Source organism: Antennarius striatus, chromosome 23 (assembly GCF_040054535.1).
Source record: "Antennarius striatus isolate MH-2024 chromosome 23, ASM4005453v1, whole genome shotgun sequence".
NCBI lineage: Eukaryota > Metazoa > Chordata > Actinopteri > Lophiiformes > Antennariidae > Antennarius > Antennarius striatus.
The window spans coordinates 13,586,813-13,605,103 of record NC_090798.1 but is presented as its reverse complement, the minus strand read 5'-3'; the positions used below and the strand labels follow the sequence as shown (position 1 = coordinate 13,605,103).

The 18,291-nt window shown below is 44.5% G+C and overlaps 2 protein-coding genes across 4 annotated transcripts in view; one reads left to right on the top strand and one right to left on the bottom strand.

The window, feature by feature from the left end:
- Positions 1-11,265, top strand: part of pde5ab (phosphodiesterase 5A, cGMP-specific, b) — a 47,965-nt gene extending 36,700 nt beyond the window's left edge. For all 3 annotated transcript variants that reach the window (XM_068307960.1, XM_068307959.1, XM_068307958.1), the window contains exons 14-22: positions 837-962; positions 1,552-1,646; positions 1,741-1,828; positions 2,393-2,493; positions 4,770-4,847; positions 5,293-5,356; positions 8,680-8,754; positions 9,874-9,957; positions 10,115-11,265. In XM_068307960.1, coding sequence (XP_068164061.1) covers positions 837-962; positions 1,552-1,646; positions 1,741-1,828; positions 2,393-2,493; positions 4,770-4,847; positions 5,293-5,356; positions 8,680-8,754; positions 9,874-9,957; positions 10,115-10,234 — 831 coding nt within the window. In that variant the 3' untranslated portion in view covers positions 10,235-11,265. The remainder of the gene's footprint in view (positions 1-836; positions 963-1,551; positions 1,647-1,740; positions 1,829-2,392; positions 2,494-4,769; positions 4,848-5,292; positions 5,357-8,679; positions 8,755-9,873; positions 9,958-10,114) is intronic.
- Positions 11,266-12,329: 1,064 nt separating this feature from the next.
- Positions 12,330-15,591, bottom strand: mad2l1 (MAD2 mitotic arrest deficient-like 1 (yeast)). The gene is made up of 5 exons (XM_068308404.1): positions 15,448-15,591; positions 14,254-14,400; positions 13,680-13,800; positions 13,059-13,162; positions 12,330-12,969 (listed from the first exon to the last, which is right to left on the bottom strand). Exons 1-5 carry the CDS (start codon positions 15,509-15,511, stop codon positions 12,797-12,799), a joined length of 609 nt encoding a protein of 202 aa, XP_068164505.1. The 5' UTR covers positions 15,512-15,591; the 3' UTR covers positions 12,330-12,796.
- Positions 15,592-18,291: the final 2,700 nt, after the last annotated feature.

Below are 18,291 nucleotides of genomic sequence, written 5' to 3'. Positions count from 1 at the left end.
GGAACCTTTAAATGAACTTTGAATGAACTATTCCTTCTTTTATTAACTATAAAATGAAAAAATAAAATCCGTTCTACTTTCCACCTGACCGGAAAGTCATCATTTATAAGAAACACAGAAGTCTGTCAGGTTCAGGAGATCAGAGGAGTGTTCAGTCCACTGGAGGGAGGTACTGGACCCAGTATGGGTGAATAAACACATCATTAGTATGTATGAGTACAGCTCAACCAAACCAGTCCTGGTGCAGGATGTTGGATGTCAGACCCACGGCTCTCCTGGGCGGACAGACTCTACTCTGGCACCAGATCACCCGGGTGCCGGTGGGTTTGGCTCGCCCCCTCTGCACACTCCCCACCTGAAGAGGCCCTTGTGTGTTGGTGGCTGACCTCCAGAGTGTCTGTGGACACTTCACATAAAGAGTCTTTGATTGGGGGCCGTTAAGGACCCTACAGGACTGTGAGCATGAGCGCCGGGGGTTCAAACTGTGCAGCATGTAGTGTCACGTTGTGTGACTGAATTTGTAAGTCAAACATTTTCCCATTTAAAATAACTAAAGTCCTTTTAATCCATTTTAATCCAAGTATGAGTTAGTGAAGGAACAGAGGTCAGACGTCAGGAGGACGTCCTACAGACAACATGTGATCTTCTGCTCCTCCGTTTCTTCTTCGTCTCGGTTTGCTTGTCCTGGACAGTTTCTTAGTCTGCTGTGATGTGAAGACTGTCTTCAGTCAGAGTTTACTGACCACGGGCCCTGAAGGCATCACCTGCACCGATACGAACCTGCTGGGGGCGGTCTCGTGCTGGGGCGTTGAGTTTTAATGTTCTGTCTTCAACAGAGTTTGTGCCAGTGGGTTCTGAGCGTGAAGAAGAACTACAGGAAGAACGTGGCGTATCACAACTGGAGGCACGCCTTCAACACGGCCCAGAGCATGTTCGCCCTGCTCAAGTCAGGACGCCTGCAGGTCAGTGCAGCCAATCAGAGCACAGCGTCATGACCGTGGTTAAAGGTGTTACTGGTTTCCTGAGCTCATCACTGGTCCACCAGGCAGCTCTCCACGCTGTTAGAAACAGATTGTGAGGAACAAACGATATACCCCATTTCCTGGAACCGTACCTTGATGCTGCATTCAAGAACAATCTGATAGTCAGTGTTCACCTTTTGGATGGTCAAGCCATGGAAATAAACCCCAAAATAATATAAAGAGTGCTGTGAAGAGGGCAATAAACCTTTAAAGCCAAGCCAGTATTTTGAGACTTCAGACACATGCATCTGGATTTTCCACATGGAAAAATTCTAGATTTTTCCATAAATACAAAAATTCAAGCTCATTTACATAAATCTTTTTTAATTTTTGACACATTTGTCAGAAGGTTCCATTAGACCTTATTTTCCAAAAAATTGATTTTTCTGGTAATAATTTTACCGTTTATGTTTTAAAAGGTTAAAAAATGTGATGTCCAATATATACTGTATAGAGAGAGACGGATGCTGTGTGGGGTGTGTTGGATGCTGTGTTGGATGCTCTGACTCGTCCACTCGTCCCCCCACAGACTCGCCTCAGAGACCTGGAGGTTTTGGCTTTGATGATCGCGACCCTCAGCCACGACCTGGACCACAGAGGGGTCAACAACTCCTACATACAGAGGTGTGTCTGCAGGGCGTGTGACGGCGTGTGAGGGGGGGTACATGTGTGTCCGTGTGTGTGAGCAGGTTAACACTGACTGTTGTCGTGTGTCCAGGAGCTACCACCCCCTGGCCCAGCTCTACTGCCACTCCACAATGGAGCACCACCACTTCGACCACTGCCTGATGATCCTCAACAGTCCCGTAGGTGCACCCACCCCACCTCACATCGCTGTTTTCTCTGACCCATCCCATAACCTACTAGTCCTTTAACACTGGCTCACGCTGGGGGGGTGACGGCTGTGATTTCTTTAATTTATCCTCCTCTTCTCCCCATTTTCCAGCTGTTAGTTTAGAACACAGGAGTCTGATGGACCAATAAAACAGCCTGCTGGGAGCTTTATGGACTCTAAACAAACTCTACACAGTGTCCCATTAAAACACACACACACACACACACACACACACACACACACACACACACACACACACACACACACACACACACACACACACACACACACACACACACACACACTTAGAAACCCTCGAAACAGAACCGACCTGGAATAATGTGTCAACTCGTAAACACTCAACACTTACCCAGCTATTTGATTTGTGTGTGTGTGTGTGTGTGTGTGTGTCTTGTTGTCACGGTAACCTCTTCTCTACCAGAGACACAGAAGAGGGTTGTCACTCTGACTGAAACTCTACATGTGTTGGTAATGGAACCAGAACCAGAACCCGAACCCGTTCTCTCCTCTGCAGGGGAACCAGATCCTGGGCGGTCTCTCCCTGGACGAGTACAAGGCCACCCTGAAGATGATCGAGAGGGCTATTCTGGCCACGGACCTGGCCCTGTACATGAAGTAGGTTCAGCTGTCAGGCCCAGGTGACGCGGTGCCTGGAGACACAGACAGGGAACACCCCAGGACATTTGTTCAGGAGGAGGGACTTTATTCCTGCTTTAAAAAAGAACTTCAAGAACAGAGATTAAACACAATCCAAAGTCCACATCTGCTCCCTGTGGAGTTACCATGGAAACACACACCTATGGAACAACTAGCACAACATGCACAGCTGTTCCTCATCGTATTGTATGTAGATACAATACGATGCACAAGTGTAAGCTAACGTGCTAATATGCTATCTGGAGTACGGACCCATGTGGCACATTATGGGATGTGCCTGACTGGGTTGTATGAGTGAAGCCTGACCACTAGGTGGTTTCCGACAAGCCCCTCCCCCAGACGCGTCCTGATCCAGGTGAAGTGAACTGAACCCGAGAACAAGAACAAGTTCACTGATGAGAGCGGCTAAAATGAACTTCCTCTGGGCTCAGTGTCAGGGACAAGGTTAGGGCTAGGGGCAGGGTTAGGGTAGGGCTAAGGTAGGGGTAGGGATAGGGGCAGGGTTAGGGTTAGGGTAGGGCTAAGGTAGGGTTAGGGATAGGGGCAGGGTTAGGGTTAGGGTAGGGCTAAGGTAGGGTTAGGGCTAGGGGCAGGATTAGGGTTAGGGTAGGGCTAAGGTAGGGGTAGGGATAGGGTTAGGGTTAGGGTAGGGCTAAGGTAGGGTTAGGGCTAGGGGCAGGATTAGGGTTAGGGTAGGGCTAAGGTAGGGGTAGGGTAGGGTTAGGGTAGGGTTAGGGCTAGGGGCAGGATTAGGGTTAGGGGTAGGGTTAGGGCTAGGAGCAGAATTAGGGTTAGGGTAGGGTTAGGGCTAGGGTAGGGTTAAGGTAGGGTTAGGGTAGGGTTAGGGTTAGGGCAGGATTAGGGTTAGAGTAGGGTTAAGGTAGGGTTAGGGGTAGGGTTAGGGTAGGGTTAGGGTAGGGTTAGGGCTAGGGCAGGACTAGGGTTAGAGTAGGGTTAAGGTAAGGTTAGGGTAGGGTTAAGGTAGGGTTAGGGGTAGGGTTAGGGCTAAGGTAGGGTTAGGTTAGGGCTAGAGTAGGGTTAGGGTAGGGTTAGGTTAGGGTAGAGTAGGGTTAGGTTAGCGTACGGTTAGGGTTAGGTTAGGGTTAGGGTATGGTTAGAGTTAGGGTTGGGATAGGGTTAGGGCAAGGGTAGGGTTAGGGTTAGGGCTAGGCATGGGGTTAGAGTAGTGTTAGTTTAGGGTTAGGGGTTAGGGATAGGGTTAAGATTAGGGTTAGGTTTAAGGTTAGGGGTTAGGTTAGTGTTAGGGTTAAGGTCAGGGTTAGGTTTAGGGTTAAGGTTAGGGTTAGGTTTAGGGTTAGGTTTAAGGTTAGGATTAGGGTTAGGGTTAGGGTTAAGGTTAGGGTTAGGTTTAGGGTTGGGTCAGGGTTAGGGTTAAGGTTAGGGTTAAGGTTAGGGTTAGGGTTAGGTTTAAGGTTAGGATAAGGGTTAGGGTTAAGGTTAGGGTTAAGGTTAGGGTTAAGGTTAGGGTTAGGGTTAGGATAAGGGTTAGGGTTAAGGTTAGGGTTAAGGTTAGGGTTAAGGTTAGGGTTAAGGTTAGGGTTCCAGTCATGTAAAATAACTCTTAAAAGCTGCCTCATGTCACTTTCTTCAGGTGATGTGATGCAGTGTCAAAAAAGTAGTGACTTATGGTGTTTTTAGTTTAGTCTAGTTTTACTCTGACGGGTCAGAGACCCTAACCCTAACCCGAACCCGAACCCGAACCCGCTGTAGGTGAGTCAGGCGCTGGCGTTGCGTCTTGGGCGTCTCCCACCTCTCGCTGGTTCTAGTTCTTTTTTGAATCTTCTGATGCAGCTGAACACGTCATCAGTGATGTCACCTGGTGTTCCAGGTGACCTCACCTCTGTTAGTCCAGCAGACACGAAGCATTGCTTTTGTCCAATAACCACCACTTACACGTTCTTTAAGACATTTCTGCTCCGTGCTGTTAGCTCGTGGCTAATATAGGCAGAGACGTCAGGGTCAGGCTAACAAGGTGAAATATAACCCGTCATTAATGCATTAAGGCTTTAATGGGCGGCAGTGGAAACAGACTGGTACTTCACTGGTAACAAATCAGACGGGTTCACCTGTAAAGTAATCAAACCGTCAAGTTGTTCCCTCTGGGGGGGGTGATTCCAGTCTGATTCCGTCTCTCCCATTCCAGACAGTGGGTGGTAGACGAGGACAGTGTTTATATAATGGGGGCAATTATCTGTCATTCTGTGTGCCGTCAGGAGGCGGGGGGAGTTCTTTGAGCTCACAAAGAACAGTCAGTTTGTCTGGGAGGACGAGGATCACAGAGAACTACTGAGGTAAGGTTTACAGTCCGTCAGCAACGTGGGACACCTTTATCTGATCGTGAACACACACTCCTGTTGTTCACCAGAGGTTAAATAGTTCATCAGATCTGTGTTACTGTCCAGACTGGAGCAGCAGGACGTTAGCGTCTCATAAAAACACAAGCACGAAGGAAAGATGACAACTTTTAATCTGTAAATGAGTTTGAATGAATTCTTTACAATTGATCAGCTATTTTTCTTCTTCCTCACCTTAAATCAGATCACGTCTGCTGCTTATCCCTCCACTGGGAAGAAACCTCTTCATTTTGAAACATTAAGTAATTAATGAAAGAGTTTTTTTTGGAAGAATTCTCTTTTCAAGTGAAACAAGGCCTTCAGATTCTACCGTCATCCCATCTCTCCTGGTGGGGTTTCATCCCACCAGCTGTGAACATTCTTGTTTGTCTCCGTCCTTCAGGTCGATGCTGATGACAGCGTGTGACATCTCTGCCATCACCAAACCCTGGCCGGTGCAGAAAAGGGTAAAACAACACGCTGCATGTCTTTGGAATACTTGTCCTTTTTTATTCCTGAGTAAACAGTTATGATCTTATCAATAGAAACAGTAAAATTAACAGTTTGTTTAGTTTTTATATTGATCTATTGGCTAAACTCAGTCCTTGCGTCGTTTCTACCGTATATTCTGTTATCACTGTTGGGATGCACACATTGTTGTTGATGCACTGCTTTCTGGAGGTTAAATGAACTCTGCTTACCACACACACACACACACACACACACACATACACACACACACACACACACACACACACACACACACACACACACACACACACACACACACACACACACACACACACTCATGTCATCATTATCTCTGTTGTTTTATCTCTGCTGATCTTTGTACGTCTGCACCTCATTAGGACCCACAGTTACACGTGTGTGTGTTACGTGTTGTCGTTGTGTGTATGGAGTGTGTCCTCATTAATATGAACAGCTGAGCCCCGTGTCCTCAGGTGACACCTCTAATCCATTCAGGGTCGTCTGCATATTCCGAGGCGTTGCCAGGCGACCTCGTCTCCTCTGATCACCTGGAAGAGAATAAATCTGATCAGAATTCAGTCTGACGCCAGAATTACACACGAATGTGGATCAATAATCAGCAGTGATCAATACTGAGGAAAGCGTCTTTTTTTCCCTCACATTTTCATTGGTGAACCTCGTGCTGGAGACGTGGTTCAGTGGTGGAGAACCCGTCAACACAGGACCAGTACGACCATGGTGGTACTAACTAGCTAACTACTGATGGCCAGAGAGAATCCTCATGACCAAACATCACTGAGAGACAGAGAAATAAAGACCAACTAGAGCTTCCTTTTTTACTCAGAGACCATAGTGTGATTTCACTACGGTTACTTTAGTGAACACATCGTTTGTCTCAACTAAAGAAATGATGCTGAAGACAGAACAACACACCCATCTGGAAGGAAACCGTTTGTTGAGCTCGTTTCACCGTCCTGATGGTGAACTCCTGATGGTGAACTCCTGATGGTGAACTCCTGATGGTGAACTCCTGATGGTCAACTCCTGATGGTCAACTCCTGATGGTCAACTCCTGATGGTCAACTCCTGATGGTCAACTGCTGATGGTCAACTCCTGATGGTCAACTCCTGATGGTGAACTGATGGTGAACTCCTGATGGTGAACTGATGGTGAATTCCTGATGGTGAACTGATGGTGAACTGATGGTGAACTCCTGATGGTGAACATCTGGTTTAAGTATTCAAGCGTCCTCCAAAGTCAACAGCTGGAGAGCGGTTGATGAATCCAGGAGTGTTTTTCCTGATGTTGGAGGTTTAGTGACGCCGTCCCTGACTGCAGGCGTTACTCTGACGTGGGGCTGAAGTCGCCCCCACCCTCAGACTAGAGCAGCTCTGACTGGGGGGGTCAATAAAGTCCATTAGAGTCAGAACAGAGTCCATTAGAGTCAGAATAGAGTCCATTAGAGTCAGAATAGAGTCCATTAGAGTCAGAATAGAGTCCATTAGAGTCAGAACAGAGTCCATTAGAGTCAGAATAGAGTCCATTAGAGTCAGAATAGAGTCCATTAGAGTCAGAATAGAGTCCATTAGAGTCAGAATAGAGTCCACTAGAGTCAGAATAGAGTCCATTAGAGTCAGAATAGAGTCCATTAGAGTCAGAATAGAGTCCATTAGAGTCAGAATAGAGTCCATTAGAGTCAGAACAGAGTCCATTAGAGTCAGAATAGAGTCCATTAGAGTCAGAACAGAGTCCATTAGAGTCAGAATAGAGTCCATTAGAGTCAGAATAGAGTCCATTAGAGTCAGAACAGAGTCCATTAGAGTCAGAATAGAGTCCATTAGAGTCAGAACAGAGTCCATTAGAGTCAGAACAGAGTCCATTAGAGTCAGAATAGAGTCCACTAGAGTCAGAATAGAGTCCATTAGTCAGAACAGAGTCCATTAGAGTCAGAATAGAGTCCATTAGAGTCAGAACAGAGTCCATTAGAGTCAGAATAGAGTCCATTAGTCAGAACAGAGTCCATTAGAGTCAGAATAGAGTCCATTAGTCAGAACAGAGTCCATTAGAGTCAGAATAGAGTCCATTAGAGTCAGGTGACTGCTCCTCCTTTCTAAGGCTTTCCCTCCGTCTGACCCAGTTTCCTCTAGACCCCCCCCACACGTATGACTGTGTTCCATCTCTACACCCGTGTTTGTTGAAGCGCTCACGTGTTCATTCCGTGTTGATTGTGTCACGTGTGGTGTCCAGTGGTTTCATGGTGGTCCTGCTGGAGGTCCAGTGTTTTTTTACTGGAGATCCAGTTGGTGTTGCTGAGCTGCTGAAGAGTGATCCACACCGGCTGCTTCCTCCTGGGGGGTAAACCCCTCCTAGTCTCGGATTGGTGTTAGTGTCACGGTGCTCTGCTGTGCTGGGGCGTGGCAGGAGGAGGGGCCAAACTAATGGGCGGAGCCTCATCTCCACACCTGGACCTGATCAGTCTGATCAGTCTGAGGCTTTATGAACCGGGTTCTCTTTGGTTCTGGGTCACTTTGGTTCCGTCTCACCGGACGTGAACGTCTCCACTGGTGTCCTGTGTTTGGGTCCTGATCCTGCCCCCCCTGGTGCTGTAGGCCATCAGAGTGCTGCTGAAATGTAGAGAACATCATGGAGTCACAGGACCGGACCCCCCTGTGGACCTGATGCCTGTCAGGCTGATTTAACCCTGATCTGAAACACCTGCTGTCACTCCTCTCAGCCATCATTGTGATACCTGCCCTACAAAGTCAGCTGGTCATGGATTCAGGTGTATTTTAATGTCTTTGAGTTCACTGAATGTATTTTAATACGCATTACATTTGAATCATTTCTAGCTAGGACGGGACATTTGTTTAATATTTAAATAGAATTATCAATAATAATTTTGAATGACGGCAATATCTCTGCAGCATCTGTGGATAGGCTCCATCAACCCCCGTGACCCACGAAAGCAGAATTAGTCGTTTGGAAATGAAAGGAATGAATGAATGAATGAATGAACTTTTCAGTGACTTCTCTCTGAAGGTTTTTTTCAGTATTAACAGGTTGAAGTAGATTTATCTTGTGTTCAACGTCCTCTGGTGTTCCTCAGCTTGAATTAACTGCTGGTTTGAAGTGAAATCCTGGCGTTAGGCTCTTCATCCGACGTTCAAACCACCACAGATGTTTCCTGTTTTTAAATGTGTGTAGGATGGAGGTATTAATGTGTGACAGTTTTTCTTGTCCCATTCACTCCACACGTCTGCTCCTCTTCAGACGAATCATTCTGTCTTCTCTCTGGTCCAGATCGCGGAGCTGGTGGCGACCGAGTTCTTCGAACAGGGCGATAAGGAGAGACGAGAGCTGAACACGGAGCCCAGTGTGAGTGGAGCGCTGGTGAACAGCTGTGTCCCCTCTGGGGTCGTGGCCCTTATTGTTTGAAGACACATCAGCTCCTTCAGTCTTTACTGATGATGATGATGATGTTATTCTGAACTTCATCGTTTTTAGTACTTAAACCTTCACTTTCCACAGACGACAGTAAATCAAACGCCACGTGTTGTTTTGCTGATGTGAGATGATGTCACATTACATGGACTGAATTAATGACCGATCCAATCCGCTTTATTTATATGACACAATTTAAATAAGCACAAGGTTTCCAAAGTGCTGCACAGCAACCGGATAAAAACACAATCAACACGCCATAAAACCATGAACATAATGCAGTTAAATATAAATAAAAATCTAATAAAACAATTTAAAATAAGTTGAAAGCGGAAATCAGATAAACACAATTAAGATAATGTGAAGTAGCACACAGTGACAAACATCACGGTTAATCATTGTTTAGATCAATAAATGGTTTGTATTCATGAATATCAGTAACAGTGATGTTCCACTCGTCTACACGTGGAAGGAGCTGCTGCTGGTTCTGTTAATGAAAGGAAAACCCACGAGGGTCACTGACATAACCTGAGACTGAAAAAAGTCACAATAATGAAGAATTACTGAGAACGAACCTGTTTCAACAGAATCGTTTTAGAACGACAAACTATAAAACCTGCCCTGACTAAAATGATGGTACCCTGAACCCAACACGTTGTGGCACAGCCTCTTTACTGGAATCCAGTGATTTCCATGAGACTTCCTGTCAACTCCACAGGTATCTGGTGGACTCCCCATGAACAAACTGCTCCATGTTTCAGCTTTCTACTCAGATATTCAGTATTTAGATCGGGCCTCACAGAGGACACCTCACTGGGGTCCAGTGTTTTCTTCTGAGCCATTCGTGGGTGTTTTTACTCGTTTCTCGTTTATTATCATTCTGTTGATTTACAACTTGGAACCAACATCTGATTTTTATTGGTTGATGGCGACTCTGGGTTTTTCTCTCATTCAACAGTTTAGTCCAGTTGTGTTAATAAACGCTCCTTATGTTGGGAATGGAATCGTTGTTTCAAAGAACTGAAGCTTGGTTTAATTTTTCCTTGTGGACAGGACCTGATGAACCGTGAGAAAAGAGACAAGATTCCCAGCATGCAGGTGTCGTTCATCGACGCCATCTGCACACAGTTATATGAGGTAACCCACCAAAGTTGACTGTTTCTGAACATTCTCTGGAAATTATCTGAAGAAGTCGACGTTCACCAGGTTATTTCTGACAAGTTGTGTAAGATAAACGTGTGGGAGGGGAGATGTTCAGTGACTGGACGGTTGATGTTTTGTCCTTGTCCCACAGACCCTGGCGGGCATGTCGGAGTTCTGCTCCCCCCTGCTGGAGGGGTGTCAGGAGAACCGCCAGCGCTGGAAGCTTTTGGCTGAGGAGTGTGAGAAGGGGTTCGTCAACGGATTGGCGTGAACACAACACGTGTGTGGTTCTCCACCCAGTCACGGGTTTTCCGTGTGCATTAGTCTCACAAAGTTTCCTGAAACAAGCACACATTCCTGACAGAGTAGATTACGTGTAGATTACGTGTAGATTACGTGTAGATTACGTGTAGATTACGTGAAGGATCAGTGCGTTGCATTCCAGTCCAGAAAACTCAAAACAGTTTTTCTAACAGGTTAAAATACTTCTTACAGCTGTAGTTCTATTTTTGCAGATTTATTCATTCTACAGTCACTAATTTAATTTCTGAATTGCTGAACAAGAACTTGCTGGGAGTTGGGCTTTAAAGGCAGAAATGCTAAAATGACAGTAATGCTAATATATGAATGCTATAGGTTCATCAGGACAAGGCTAGAAATGTTCATGTTAGGGCACAGAGATACGACATAAAAGAAATCCCCATTTTTATATGTAATACTTGCCAATCAGATAATAAATTGGTTAACTTTGAACTACCTCACTGAACTCCACCTTAGACTGTTTACAGGGTTCATCATAAGTTTATTTACATATAAATACCCTCCGTTAGCAGCAGCCTTTAAAAACCAGGTACTTTATGGTCGGGATGTTTTGTTCACCGTAAACACTTCAGAGCCAGCGCCACTAAGACTGTTTTCTGATTGGCTCAGATCGAGAGGCAAACTGCATATTTCCTCCAACATCATTGGCTAATCTGTGAGGTTTATTATTCACATTCCACTTCTCTTCTCAGTGACCAGTGTTCTCATTTAACGCATCAACTTTGTGTTTTTCTGGTATTGAAAGAGTCAAACAACCACTATTAAATTAGAACGGCGCCCTCTAGATGTCGGGGGTTTAAACACAACAGCAAACCAGAGCCAAACCTTTTTAACATAGAAACTATTAAAATTAAAAATATTGCAGTACTCCAGTGTTATCTGTTATATTACCATCTAAAACATTTCTACAGGGCATAAAGCGGGTGTGGTTAGCTAGCCTGTGTGCTAAAGGGGAGGCTAACACGATAGGAACTTTTTACAGAAACAAATCAGCGTCCTGTTAACACACGTCTGCTTTACTTCCTGTACTTTTGTGCTTCTCAGTAAATAACATATGGATGATGTTGGAACTAACTACTGTTAACCTTTACCACCGACTAGTTGAACCCCCAGGACTCCAGCTGTGTCACCATGGTAACAGATCTCTCAGAACTTTTAGCTGCAGATATAAACTAGAGACTTTGAACACGTTGATGCTTCTGGAGTTCACGCTCATTTCACCAAACTTTGTGAGACGTCCTGTCGTCACGACTGTGACTCACCAGAGAAGAGACTCCTCACTAAGCTATATTTATTGTAATAGCCATTTTTATTTTTGCACAGAGTGGTTTTCATTCTATATCACAGATAGTGAAATCTAGTGGCCCCCCCAGGGATCAGCACCAGTAGTGGGACACACTCACTTTTTTACGGTGTCACGACAATCCGATACGATTGTAAAATGTCTTTTCACAGCACACACACGAGGGTTTCTCTTTTGTATCTTTTTCACTCATTGTCTTTTGCATATTTATTTTTGTTTAATATATTTATTAGAGTTTCTATATTTTAATGTCATCCTTTTATCAAGAGCACACAATTCTTTATATAGTAGTTTTCATACTTTTAAGAAATCCCATCCGAAGGACTTTTCTTGAAAACGTTGATATTTGGAAATGTACTTTATTATTGTTCAAAACTTTTCAAAATAAAGAGCCAAAGACTGGGCCCTCGCTTTAACGGAAATGGGTCTAGATTTTTTTCACTGCCTTGTTGTGATAAAATAAGACCAATTCACAATTTAAAAAGAAAAATGTTATTTTTCTGCATCCCATTTTTTATAACTGAATGATGAAGTAAAATTTGCATTAAATTATTGTCTGCCTGAACTGACTCCTCTGACTTCCTGTAGTCAAGGTAGTTAAAAGGGGAAACTTTTAACACAAACAAGCACAATTTTGAAAAAAGGCTTTCCTGGTTTTATTTCTTTAAGTCAAAAGCTGAATAAAATACCAATATATTTTCCCTAACCAGTTCTGTTGTGCAGAACAAAGACTGAAGCTGAGCAAAAAGGAAGCTGTCGTTTTCTTGCAAATTTCAGTTTATTTGGATCAAAGCTTCAGTACTTAATACGTACTTTATGAACTTCTACTTTTATTGTACACACATTTTACCACCGTGAACGTGGATCATGTGATCATGATCCCGTCTCTGGTGGGACACACCGGGGAGTTCATGTCACTCTGCCACCTAGTGGTCAGAACAGTCAACTCAAAAACCTTGGTGAAAGTCATTTATTGATGACGTTCTATAAAAGTTTGACATATAAACCGCTCGCTTCTAAAACCAGAGGAAGACAGTTCAGAAGAGGCAGAAGGTCACAGCAGGCGACTGCTTCAGTATTTACATCAGGTTGTTCCCGCCTCCAGCAGACGGGGGGGACGACAGGACAGTCAGATCTGTCTTCTTCAGAGGCAGTGGTCAGTGTTATGTACAGCTCACTGGACACGTGGGGGGGTGACAGGTGGGGGGTTCAGATGGAGTCGGTCTTCTTGTAGGCCACCATGCTGTTCACTTTGTGGATGGAAGTTGTGAAGGAACGCAAGCGCACTTCCTCTGAATTGTTGATGATCTGCGGTCCACACTCCTCCCACTTGTCAGGAACCAACACGTCTTTATCTGTGTAGATTAGGAGGTCAAAGGAGCCTGGAGAGAGGGGCAAAGGTCACGGGGTCAACAGAGTCAGAAATAGAAACTGAGACGACTCAGCATGATGGTAGAGAAGCGTGACTCACATGGCGTCTCCAGCAAGGGCAGGAAGGTGACCGTGGCCGTGATCTGTCTGATCACAGAGCGGATCTCATCCTGGATGGTCTTGATGGATTTGTTTCTGGGAGCACTGGGGAGGACAGGAAGTCAGGTCACTGAAAGGGACGAATAGCAGATGTATGGGGCGCCATGTTGAACTCGCTGCTCTCTATTCTAGACCTCATTCCAGACGAAGACAGAGTCAAACACAAAGTCACCAACATCTACGATTCCACGTTTTCAGAGGGTGACAAGATTACTAGAATTTAAATACTTAATTAGTTTTAACACAATAAATCTGAGCTTTGTATTACTAAGTTATCTGTTTCTTCTCACTACATCATAATGAGTACACATAAACTACGTTAAGATATTTTCATTTATCATTCTGTTATATTTATTGGGATTTGCATCTTTACCCTTGACTGCCCCCTGCTGGAGATTGATTGGTCTGCAAATTAACAACTACTCCAAAAAAATATTAAAAATCGGGTACAGCATATGTTTCCTTGTTATGTACACCACTGTAGAGCTCAGTAATGTCAGACACCATTTAAATAACTGAAAGAGTGTTTAAACAACATGTTCTGAGCAGAAGCAGCGCTGACCTGCTCTCCTTGGCCGTCTTGTCACACTCGATGTCAAACTGCCATCTTTCCAGAACCTCCTGCTTATCCAGACCTGTGATCACCAACACCAGCTTCTGCACTGTGCACTTATACAGCCATTCTGTAACAGGAAGAGGAACGTGAGACAAACAGAACAGAGCCGACTTCAGTCACTTCTAAACCAATGAGGATGAAACAAAGTAGAAAAAAAAATACATAAACTGATTTTAAAACACTAGAAAAAATCGGGACTCCTTTTGTTTTCTCTTCCTGCAGCAGAGGATAGATTATTCCATCCCATTGTCTGAAACATTCTTTTTTATATATGTGTGTGTGTGTGTGTGTGTGTGTGTGTACGTACGTACTTACGTACGTACACACACACACATCCAGCAAAATAAATCAGTCCAGAATCAAACTTCTTCATTTGAGATTTTTTAAAGCAAGACCAGAATTAGTGTCATTAAAAACGTTTGAAACACAAATGCGAGGCGTTAACTCCCCTACAGGGATCGATCAAGTCGATCAGGATTGAGGAATCCTGAAGTCATCAACACAACACCAGAGAGGACACCTTTGAGCTGAGAGGCGACGTTGGTGAGGTAGTTCTTCAGCGTGGGGTCGGTGTTGAGCTGCAGGCTCATGTCGTAGTGGGACACCCTGGTGAAGGTCTCGGGGGGGTAGATGCCCCGCTGGTACAGGATGCTGTTGATGCCAAAGGCTGTGGAGGAGAGAACCCAGTGGGGTCACATTAAAACAGGAATGAGGAACAGGTACAACAACACTGCAGCTTGGGTTAGGGTCAGGGTTAGGGTCAGGGTTAGGGTTAGGGTTAGGGTTAGAGTTAGAGTTAGGGTCAGGGTTAGTGTTAGTGTTAGTGTTAGTGTTAGGGTTAGTGTTAGGGTTAGTGTTAGGGTTAGTGTTAGGGTTAGTGTTAGGGTTAGTGTTAGTGTTAGTGTTAGGGTTAGTGTTTAGGGTTAGGGTTAGGATAGGGTTAGTGTTAGTGTTAGTGTTAGGGTTAGTGTTAGGGTTAGTGTTAGGGTTAGTGTTAGTGTTAGTGTTAGGGTTAGTGTTTAGGGTTAGGGTTAGGATAGGGTTAGGGTTAGTGTTAGGGTTAGAGTTAGGGTTAGAGTTAGGGTTAGAGTTAGAGTTAGGGTTAGAGTTAGGGTTAGAGTTAGGGTTAGAGTTAGGGTTAGAGTTAGGGTTAGAGTTAGAGTCAGGGTTAGGGTTAGTGTTTAGGGTTAGGGTTAGTGTTAGGATAGGGTTAGGGTTAGTGTTAGGGTTAGAGTTAGAGTTAGTGTTAGGGTCAGGGTTAGGGTTAGGGTTAGTGTTAGGGTTAGTGTTAGGGTTAGTGTTAGGGTCAGGGTTAGGGTTAGGGTTAGGGTCAGGGTCAGGGTCAGGGTTAGTGCTTTTTAATGATCATTTAACGATCCTCTGAACATAATGTTACAGCAGCGGTCAGTTAATAAAGATCAACCATGGTCACCAACAGGGGCAGATACCGTTATTAGCCCCACAGGAACGTCTGTCTGCTGCACTGCTCTTCACGTTCTAACTGATAAATACATAGATGGATACTTTAATTTAGTTATTTGCTCTAATTAACTTTAAAACGTTAACAGCGTTGGAATTAAAGATGCTAACACTGTGCTAAGCTACACTGTAAAGGCCTATAGCCTGTTAGCCTGTTAGCCTGTTAGCACGATGCTGCGTGGACAAAGATTCGTCTTTATGGAAAAACCCAAAACACCTAAAACACAAAACTCACTGAAAAACTCGGCCACCAGCTCCGCGCTGCCCTTCAGGGTGATTCCGCTCAGCGTGCTGCTCATTCTGTCCGTTCAAAGCGAGTCCTTCTGCAAACTTTGGTGTTTTTGTCTCCACAGGTTTCAGCTCATCTACCCGCCGTTCAGTTTAAAATTTATCAGCTTCTGCGCATGCGCAAAACAATTCGGCGCATTGTTGATGACGTATTGTGCGTCTACCATGTGTGGCCAACAGGGGGCGGTGCACAACAACTCCAGTCCCACACAATGAACCATTCAGTCAGTCCTGTAAACGGAAATGAAATGTGATTGTACTCTGTAATGGAAGCTCAACTTCTTAGTTTCACCTTTTAAAAATAATCTTAAAAAGCCTCCAGTAAATATGTTAAATATCTAATACAAATAGATTGATTATTGATTAAAATAACCTGTCTCGTCATCCATCAAACATTTTGTGTTAAAGGAAAGTTTACAACCTGTGAGCCGCCTGTCTGTCACCGTTCTGCCTTCTGTTACAACACATTTTATTTTACTTTTCTTGTTAGATATTTTGTAAGTCTGTAACCTTCTAATATGAATTAAGATCCGTCTGTGCTATTCTGTTCCAAGAAAAGAAACTGATAAAAGCAATGAAGACAGGACTGACAGGTTGTTTCCATTTTTCTCCCTGGTTGTCAGCATAGTTTCTAGTAAATGGATCCACACTCTGTAGGCAGGTCTGACTGTAAGTCACTTTCTACTTTGAGCTAATGGCTTTTAATGCCAAACAAAGCATTTGCCTTTACATTTGCATTTTCTTTTACATACTCACTATGAAAGGTGACTGGTCAAAAAGAGTCCAATACACTGTAAATACTTCCATAATTCTGTAAATTCCCTCATGGAAACCTTTAATGCATGCCTCAGATATAATTGTATTTAAAACACAATGAGGGACTCCATTTATGACAGCAGAATAAAGACATCAAACACGTCTCTAGTGCATCTTGAGCGTATTCACACCTGTACTTTGAGCTGCTTGAGCTCTCATGAGCATTTAAACCAGGTCTGAAAAGGTCCAAAGAAAGACGTCTGCAGTGACGGTGTTCTGGAACCCTTTAGTTCAGAAAACACAACCACAGCTGGCATTGTTATTGAATCTGTTGTGTTTGATGAAGACTTTTACTTTTGAATCTAAATCATGTGTACATTGCATGGTTTGCATGTCACATGCTTGAATTGTAATAATCACCCACACATGCAGCCAACTCTTTACAGATGTGTGAACTGTAATTGAATGTGATGAAACTGTGATCCTTCAGGATCCTTCCTGGTTTGAGGTCATTTTGAATGATCGGTCTGGTTGCAGCTCTGGCTCCGATCTCAGCGTGAACCCCGACCGGCGTCACCTCAACAGGTCTGTGTTGGGCTGAACCAACGGGCTCTTGGTTCTGTAGAGTAAAAGCAGCTTTAGTCCTCTCAGAGAAGAGCCTCTCTGTCTGTCTGACCTCCTGAAAACGATCCATCCCTCCCTTCTTCTTTAGGGAATAAACCACAAGTATTCTCTAGCTATTCAGCTGCATAGGATAATTTAGGAATGTAGGAGACAGACCGACATGTTTTGGCGCTGATAGACTCAGTGGGTGGTGTGAGGGCGAGTGATGCTGCATCACAACATGTGAAGCAACGCCTGGATTCCGTACAACTGACTCTTCTTCATGTACCTTTGTGTCAGGAAACAGTTTTTACTTCTCTTTACATAATCGCGTCACATCAAATCAAATCAGCTAAAATCTCATTAATATCACGACAAATCATAACAGAAGTCATCTCATGGCACTTTAATCTGGTCACTTCTTTCCCCATAATGCACCCTGATGTCTGACTCACATTTAGTGCCTTCTTCTATTATTATACTTTATGTTTCACAGCTTTATTTAATGTGCATTACATCTCACTTGATAACTTGGTATGTTATCTGTGCACATAGTGAACATTGTGCTTTTCTTAGCCAGGCTGCTGCATGAGAGGGAATCCGTGTCTTTACTGAATAGTTTAAGTTGAATCTGTGAAGCTGGAACACTCCTCTGGGCCTGAAGGAGCACAGATTGTTCTACAAACATTACGATTGTATTTTTGGCTTAACTCTCTCCATAAAATGAAAACCACTCCTTCCTTCCTCACCCGCAGTCAGGGAAGATGAGGCGGGTTCCACACCAACAGCAGAGCGTTGATCGGAGTCGGTGCCTACAGAGGGATGAGGCGTCGGCCACGTGTTCCCGTCCCGTAGGCGCTGTGGCCGTCCTACTTGGAGGGACTGGATGTAGTGATGGGGGGGCAGCTAACCGGACCCACGCCTCATGTTCTCTGGCAGACTGCGTCCAACAGCTGGAGCTCTGCACATGTCGTGCCTCATTCACACACACACACACACACACACACACACACACACACACACACACACACACACACACACACACACACACACACACACACACACACACACACACACACACACACACACACACACACACACACACACACATTCCTGCATTCCTGTAGATATACAAACCAAATGTGAGCGTACTGTACCCAGGATGTTATTGCTGAGCGTATGAACTCTTCTTCACGTGTGTGTGTGTGTGTGTGTGTGTGTGTGTGTGTGTGTGTGTGTGTGTGTGTGTGTGTGTGTGTGTGTGTGTGTGTGTGTGTGTGTGTGTGTCCATCTGCACCAGCGTCATGTGGTTACGACATTGCATCGTCTTGATGAATACATTGGCAGTGTTTGTCAAGTACAGCCTCTCTGGCAGTTTAGACGTGTCTCTCAGCGCCTGAAGTTCCTCAGTGTGAACCAATGAAAAGACTCC